This window comes from Geotrypetes seraphini, chromosome 5, assembly GCF_902459505.1.
Source record: "Geotrypetes seraphini chromosome 5, aGeoSer1.1, whole genome shotgun sequence".
Lineage (NCBI taxonomy): Eukaryota > Metazoa > Chordata > Amphibia > Gymnophiona > Dermophiidae > Geotrypetes > Geotrypetes seraphini.
In genome coordinates, this window is record NC_047088.1 from 162,287,619 (window position 1) to 162,296,213 (window position 8,595).

The following is an 8,595-nucleotide window of genomic DNA, read 5'->3' on the forward strand; positions in this document are numbered from 1 at the left end:
TATGGGAAAATATGGGGTAGACAGAACGAGATCGGTTATGCTCCCTGGAGGAGAGTCAAAAAGGCTGAGTAGCCTTGGGAGCAGCCGGCATCTGAGGCTTTTGCTGAGTCTTCTGAGGCGGCTGTCGCTTTGCAGGCTGTCTCGCAGGAGGGGCCTGCCTCGGTTGATAACGCCTTTGGTAGATTATAGGCGGTCTAGAAGGACGAGACTGTTGTGGTTTAGGCTTAGGCCTCATGATAGACTGGAAAGATTTTTCGTGGTCTGACAGTTTTTTAGTAACAGTCTCGACAGACTCATCGAACAGATCCGCTCCCGCACAAGGCACATTTGCAAGTCTGTCTTGGAGATTCGGATCCATATCAATGGTGCGAAGCCAAGCCAGTCGACGCATGGCGACCGAGCAGGCCGCAGCACGAGCCGAGAGCTCGAAAGCATCATAGGAGGATTGCATCAATTGGAGGCGCAACTGGGACAGGGTCGCCACCACCTCCTCAAACTCAAACCGAGCTTCAGCATCGATGAAAGGTGTGAACTTGCGGAGTACCGGCAAGAAAAAATCCAAATAGGACGAGAAGAAAAAATTGTAATTGAGCACTCGAGTCGCCATCATTGAATTTTGATAGATACGTCTACCAAACTTATCCATCGTTCTCCCTTCCCTGCCAGGAGGCACGGAAGCGTAGACTTGGGAGGGGTGCGAACGTTTAAGGGAAGACTCGACTAGGAGGGACTGATGAGAGAGTTGAGCTCCCTCAAACCCCTTGTGGTGCACGATGCGGTATCGAGCATCCAACTTGCTAGGTACCGCAGGTATGGAATATGGTGTCTCCAAACACCGCATGAGAGTCTGGTCAAGTAACTTATGCAGGGGAAGCCGAAGTGTCTCCGCCGGAGGATGAGGTAAATGCATGGTGTCCAGATACTCCTTAGAGTACTTCGACCCAGTATCTAAGGTCACATCCAAGTCATCCGCCATCTGTCTGAGAAAGGATGAAAAGGAAAGTTGGTCCGCCAAGGCCGGCCGGCGAGACGGACTAGAAGACGTGGAAGCCTCCGGTTCCAGGGAGAGCTGGGAGCGGCATGGAGAGTATGAGGTAGATGGTTCTTCATACTCCGGTCCCTCTGGCTGGGATAAATCTGAGGATGAGTATCCCATACGCTGCATTTTCTTCTGTGGAGACACCTCTGAATGACGCGAGGAGTGTCTAGAAGAATGTCGAGATCGATGCCCCTCCCGATGCCGGGATGGGGAACGTGATCTTCGATGCATCGATCGATCCCTTGAAGCCTCGAAGGAATGGATTGGACTCGATGCAGTGGAGCGCATGGGAGGCAACGATGCCGACTCACGCAGTGCCACCCAAGTCTGGTATGGAGTGCGAAAGAACTCCTCCTGCGATGCAGTATGCCCAGGACTCCGATTATCAGGGGCCGATGTAGTACCCTGGTGACGTGGAGGTGTAATGGGCTCTAAAGGCGGCATGTCAGAAAGGGAAGCCCGCCTAGTGGGTTCCGCCGCCCTCCGCCGCTCCCCCTCGTCGAGCAGGGAAATCGAACGACGAGGAGGAGGAGGAGGGGGCGGACCGCTCTCCGGGACCGGGACCGTAGTATCGCCCTGAATATTAGCGATAAGCCTCGGTCCCATCGTCCGCATGAGCTCAACAAATTGAGCTTCGAGCAGGGATTTAAGCGATGCCGATATGGAGGGATCCGCACCGAAAGGGGGTCCTCCTGCACGGTCATCGCGTTCCTTCGTGGTCGAGTGCTTCTGCTTGGTAGCTTTGGGCACTTTTATGACCACGGGAGGAACAGTGGAAGGCGGTACCTGAACCGAGGAGACGGGAGCAGGAACCGATGCTGAACTCGATGCAGAAGCCGGTGTGAACGATGCTGGCTTCACGATGCTCGATGCATGAGTCGCAGATGCAGGCTTCGAACAGACCGGTGAAACATCTGTCGAGGTCGAAGCAGATGGCTCCTTAGAAGACTCCATCTTAAACATGGACTCCCAAAGTAAGCAGCGCCGTTTAAAAGAGCGCGCTGTGAGCGTGGAACAAGGCCGGCACGATTTCGGAACGTGTTCTGGACCAAGACACTGAAGACAGCGCCGGTGTGGGTCCGTCAACGAAATCGCACGCTGGCACTTGCTGCACTTTTTAAAACCGGTGATAGGCCGGGACATAGGCCGGAAAAGTGACGTTGCTAGGTCGAAGGAGCTAGGTCGCAGCCACGAGGCCGGCCCGGCCGAACCGCCGGACGAAATAATTGTAACTTTTTTTTTTTTTTTTTTTTAAATAGAAATAAAAGTCAAAGAAAGTAAGTAAAACAATAAAACGCGGGGAAAGAAGGCAAAATACTGAAATTTCAGTCAGCGCAGAATTGAAGAGAACTTCTCAGCTCCGCGGAAAGAAAAGAACTGAGGAGACGCGCCCGGTACATCGGGCGGGAAGGCATTGGCGCATGCGCGGTGCGGGCATCTCGAAACTTCTGAGTTTCTTCAAGCAAGACATGCTTGCAAGATGTCCGTATCGGGGCTCTGTCGGATGACATCACCCACTAGTGAGAATACCTGCCTGCTTGTCCTGGGATAATTCCAATACTGTAATAGCTATCCATCATTAAAATCAACTAAGTGTATCAAAGGTAAACTGCTCCAAACTCACACACATTGCAAAATAAGTAAATGTGGAGGTAAACCGACATCAATATATGCTTCTTGTGGAGGGAAATTTAGTATCCTGTGTCCTAGAAAAGGATAGTTCACATTCCAAAAAGATTTGCACCTACTAGCTTAAGAGCCCTTTTTACAAAACAAATGAGCCAAAGCCCATAAAAACTGAATGAGTTTTGGTGCATTTTCCATGGGAGATGAGGGGAGGGGTGGAATAGATACCACAACTTTGTAAAAGAAGCCCTAAGTTAGCAAAATTTCTTGTGGCAAGTTTCAAAATATTTTCCAGCCTCAATCAGAATGTGTTGACTTGCTGAGCCCTGTTAGAATCATTCTGAACATTTTGAGCAATAGCCACAGCCCACAAAGTTGCCATACTTTATCTCAGCTTTCAATTCAAACAAAAAGGAGAGCCATAATACAGAGCAGAAGAAAGAACGCTCTCTGAAGTACTTCTTGGCAGAGAGCACTGTGGATACATAGACAATAGCAACTAAACGCTAAAGAATCTAATATAATAAAACACTAGGCCGCGCATGCGCACTCCCACCTGCGTGCTCTCATTTTCCGTGCGCTGTAGGGCATTGCAGGTAGGAGTGCGCTTGCGCACGAATCTCTCTTTCTCTCTTCCCCTGAGGCGGATGTCGGCCGCAGCGGCTGTCGGAGGCTGCAGACCTTGGCGGCTGTCGGCGACTGCAGGCCGCGGCGGGCGAGCACGGAGCCACCAGCAGCGGGTGGCGGTCAGCCCAAGAAACCCCTGACCTACAGGCCGGGGCGAAAAGACGCCTATGGGGAGTTTTAATGGATAGGCAGTCAGTAAAAGTAGGAAGGAGATAGGAAGAAAGACACAGGGGCAGGGAGAATGACAGAAAGACAGACAGACGAAGGGAGCCAGGGAGGGAGAGAGACAGAAAGATAGAGACAGGGGTAGGGAGAGAAACAGAAAGAAAGACAGACATATATTCTAGCACCAGCGGGAGGAAGGGAGACAGAAAGAAAAGAAGAAAGACACAGGGACAGACACAGAAAGACAGACAGACAAAGGAGGCCAGGGAGAGAGACAGACAGAAAGAAAGACAGCGGGACAGAGAGAGAGACATAGAAATAAAGACAGACAGACAGACATATATTCTAGCACCCGTTAATGTAATGGGCTAAAATACTAGTTCAGGTATATTTGAGAAAGGTACAGAGGAAGGCAGTAAGGACATAGGATAATCAAAAGACCAGAGATCAAATAAAGTTTGCAACAGCATACTAACAGCTAGCTACTAAAGGCTAGATTCTGTAAATGGTGCAAACAAAAATTGTGCCGTTCACGTATCAATCACGCATAGGCACCTCTTCCAGAATCATGGCTACTGTTAAACATAGGCGCCAGTAATGTAGGCCAGGGTTTTGAAGACCTACATTTACTGGCACCTATGTTTGAACTGAACTGTGTCTACAGAGGTGCCTAGCTGTGCCTAAGATCATTTCCAGCCAAAACTATGCCTGTAGACATGATTTCGGTGTCCTCTTTGTAGGCGCCTAATTTATTAACAAAATTTTAATTGGTTTTAAATGGCATGGTCAATTACCATGCCAATTAAAGCAATTAAGTTAGAGGGTGGCAAGGCGCCTACCACCACCTAACTTATGGCATTGTTTATAGAATGTGGACTTAAATGTGCATTAATGCATGCTACTGGACCTACAGTAAAATAAATCAGAGAAACGGCATTTAACGTGGTCACAGTAGCACACTTTAATAGGACACTGCATTAGCCAAAAAGGCTTCTCTCTCAGGACTACAAGGTTCTACATTTTAAACTTGACTATATAGTGTAATAAAGTTAAATCTCCAGAACAAGGCTTAGACATCTTACCCAGCTTCATTTTTTTGCATTCCCTTGTCATCCAAGTCTTCATCTGAGCTGCTACCAGTTGCATCAGAGTCCAAAGCTGACTCAACATGAGAGAGCAGGCCTGCTGCAGAAAGACCAAAGCTGTGAACTTCATGAGGTGCTGGAATAGAGAATCCATTCTTAGATTCTCTACAGGGATTTGTTTCACAGTTAGCAATGCCAGCCTCTGACTGGATTTCAGTGCTTTTGTAGATATTGCTGTCAAATGATCTATCTGGTTTGTGAAAGATTTTCATCCGTTGCAGCTGATGTTTAACAAAGCATCTCACCTGATGGCTACAATGCTCTACAACATGCTTTGCTATCAATGAGTGCAAACGTTTCTGAGCTCTTTTGGCCTGACTCAGCAATATCTGCTGTTTGTTCAGGCAGCGTTGTAGACGTGTATTCATCTCTTCTTCTTTACCATAATTGCTGCTGTTTTTGGGCACATCTGCATATCCCTGGAGGACCAGCTTAGAAGAATGGAAGTCTGCAAATTTTGGCTCAGTGGGTACTACTATGGATTTATCAAGACATCCATTTCTTTTATGCCATTTACACTTAACCTGAATTTTATCTGCACCACTGCACTCTATTTCAGTCATGTCACATACCCCATGTGCATCTGTTAACAGCTGCCTCGCACACCCTGGAAAAAGTTCTCTTTTAACCTGTGTTTCGGGCTCAGAACTATTACCAGCAAAGTGCTGACTGCTGTGTCTCAATTTACAGGTGTCTCGCTCTTCTGACTTCCTTTGCTGATTGTTTTTATTCTGCAAATTCAGCACAGAATTAGAACTCAATAACACCACTGTTTGGTATTGTGTTGATGTTGGTGCAACTGCTGTACCAAAATGTTTTAAGTTCCTAATGTCAGTACAGAGACCATTCTCAATTTTTGGATTGCAAAGTTTTGGGCAAGTACTTTGTTCTCCTGCTCTTGAGCTTTCCATGCACATTGCTGTCTCTGAACTCATAGTTCTGGATGACAATGGTGACAAATGAATTCCATGTCCCTCTGTTGATGCCTCAGTAAGTGCTGGTGTCATTATGCTTACCATAGGTGAAAAAGCTAGAGAAAACCTGAAAAGAAAAACATGTAATCATTACACAACTTATATCCATTGTTCTATTTAGCTTGGCTCACATTCCTCTGCATGGTAGTTTCAAACCCATTGGAGCTGTCTCAACCATTCTCACTGACATTTAATATCATAGAGGAGGAAGAATATGTAAAAAAAAAATCAAAAAAAAAATCTAAGGCACTAAAGGCCTTTATCTGAAGTTGCCAAGGGACTTTCTCCTAAATACAGTACAGTATATCCTCCTCCATCTAACCTAGTCACTTATTGCAGTAATAGTCACTGCAATAATCCCAAACTGCATCTTTCTTTGAAACTTCAGATCCATATAGTGGATCCCAGGTCAACAGCTGCAGAAAAACTGTACCCAATGCATATACTGCTTTCATTGCATCTATTTTCACTGAATAAATATCTCCGCTGTAAATGTACAAGCTCTTGCATTGTAAATCTGCATTGTTCTTAGCTGTATAAACACCCATGCTGAATATGTACAGTCCCCTGCATTGTAAACTGTGCTCAACTGCATATTACATTCCCTTGCATTGTATCTTCGCTGTGTATGTACAGTCTCTCTTACATTGTAAACCGCTCTGAACTGTTTGTGGTATTGCGGTATACAAAAATAAAGTTATTATTATTATTATTTCAGATTGCATGTTTACAAAATTACTTATAGACACCCAAAGCAAACACACTTCTTGCCACAGTTCAGTGTCTTGCAAACTTTATCCGCTATGGCACACCAAATTCGGGGCCATGTTTACAGGGCCTCTGAAGACGTCGGCTAGTGACATCACTTGTATGTGTGATGTCATCACATCAACATCTGCGCATGCTCAGAGGCCCTGTAGACATGCCGCTGAGCTCGAGGGCCTTCCATAACCTGGACAAACTGCTGTGTTTTGGAAATCTCTCCATTAACAGGGGAGGAAGGAGAGGCACCAGCAGTGACCGACTCATCTCTTTCACAGCATACTACTGTGTCACAGCACACAGTTTGTGATACACTGCCAGTTATCTCTAAGCTGAGCAGGAGTCCTCGAACTATAGCCCTGCTAGTAGGGGTGCTGTTTCTCCATCACATTTTCAATAGTAAGGGACAGGCAGTCTCTGCAGGCCTCCAGGGAACCTATCTATCCTTAGTGATTGAAAACAAAATATTGACATCCCCCCCTTGCAGGAATGCAACTAGAGCAGGGGTGGGCAACTCCGTTCCTCAAGGGCAGGTATCCAGTTGGGTTTTCAGGCTTTCCCCAATGCTTATGCTTGAGATCCATTTGCATGCACTGCTTTCAATGCATATTCATTAGGGAAATCCTGAAAACCTGACTGGATACCGGCCCTCGAGGACCAGAGTTGCCCACCCCTGAACTAGAGAACTCCTGCACAGCTTAGGGAGAACAAGTGCTGCTTGCCCACTCTTTATAGCTGCCAAAATTGCACTCTGTAATATCCCTTGTTACTGCCAGCTTGATTAAAAGCTCTCTCAGGGAAGGAGTCAAGATCTCCTACATGACAAGGCACATTGTCAAGGACCAAGAGGTCAACTCAAATTAATACAAACTAAGCACATATCTTTAAATTTCTCTAACACTTAGAATCCCACTAAATCTGTCAGATATTATTAAGAGCATAAGATCCCTTTTTCATATTTGAATCACTGTACTACAGATATTTTTGTATTGTTTTGCTAATCAACCTGGCTGATCGGAGTTGGATAACTGCTATTTTTTACTTTCCTATGAGAAACAGCATACACCAAGGACATATCACTTATACTAGATTCGTTTCTTACAAATCATACAGACAAGCTCCTAGATATACTGCTCCTTTAAGTCTAGCATGCGCCCCCAACTTAAAAAAATAGAGCCACACATTTCATTAAAGGCAGCCACAGCTTCTAGCACTCCTTTACAAAAGCAAGCTCCTCCCAGGACTTCAGACCCCGCCCCTCCGCAGGGTCCCAGCGCCTTCTTTTTCTGTTTATTCTTACCGTTTGGTTTGTTTTAGCTCCTGCCTGCCCTCTAGCGGCGCGCGCTTTCCGCCTAGCCGCGTGCCACCGTAACCCCCAATTCCCTCTGTTTACGGCACACCGCCCACAGCAGCTACCAACAGAAAGAACGGAGGGTGGGCGTAGGGGAGGGATGAAAGAACGGGAACAACAAACCGACGCATCTAAGAAAATCTTAACTACCTGGGCGAAATAGCTCGGGAGGGGAGCGTAGAAATCCTCAGGGAAAAGCAAGCGTCAGGTCGAAGAGTTGCTCTTACTGTCCCGTTCCAAGGGAGAAACTTCACCACGTCAGCATAAAGTAAGTACAGTGCATACTCAGAAAGGATCTTCTCTTGTCTCTCCGTGTCTTTTGATGTTATTGTTGTTTTTTCTGTAACTGTAGCGCAACAGCCTTCAACCACGCCTCTTCTTAACTGCCACCGCGGGCTAACAGTTTGTCCGTTCACCTTGTGAGCGATGGAACCACCGCTTGGAAGTGGGGACGGGGGCGGAGAGAACTGACTGACGTACAAATCTTTTGACCAATTGGAAGCAGCAAGAGGTTAAGCTATGTAAAAGTTGGGCTAGGCAGCCTGTGAAAATCATATAGCCACTCACAGGCAACGGTAGGCGTGGCTACGCAAAACTATTTGTTTTGAACCAATCCTGCTCACTGGAGGCGGGTTTAAATAAATCTCCAAACAAAGGAGGAAAGCTTATGAATGGGAGGACCAAACGTTCTAAATCTCAATTTATTCCTTAGTAACAGAAATACAAGTGCGGTATGTTTTACTGTATTCTTAGTGACTGTTGTATCTTATCCATGCGTTAGCTAGTGCTGGAAGCAGCACTTTACTTAAATATTTGGCAATTGGCATATAACAGAAGCAGAATAAGATTATGGATTTTGACACTACTCTATATTTACCTGGGGGAAGTTAGTACAATTGTTTTTAA

At 46.3% G+C, this 8,595-nt stretch overlaps 1 protein-coding gene across 8 annotated transcripts in view; it reads right to left on the reverse strand.

Moving 5' to 3' along the window:
• KANSL1L (KAT8 regulatory NSL complex subunit 1 like) overlaps positions 1-8,123 on the reverse strand; it is a 321,832-nt gene extending 313,709 nt beyond the window's left edge. For 3 of the 8 annotated variants that reach the window (XR_004539417.1, XM_033944250.1, XM_033944246.1), the window contains exons 1-2: positions 7,840-8,121; positions 4,540-5,643 (exon numbers count right to left, since the gene is read on the reverse strand). Coding sequence is in view for 6 of the 8 variants with exons in the window: in XM_033944250.1 (XP_033800141.1) it covers positions 4,540-5,621 (1,082 nt within the window). In the remaining 2 variants the exon portion in view is untranslated. Of the gene's footprint in view, positions 1-4,539; positions 5,644-7,839 lie in introns of all 8 variants that reach the window. The other 5 variants (XM_033944251.1, XM_033944248.1, XR_004539416.1 and 2 more) reach the window with 4 other exon arrangements.
• Between the last annotated feature and the right edge of the window lie 472 nt (positions 8,124-8,595).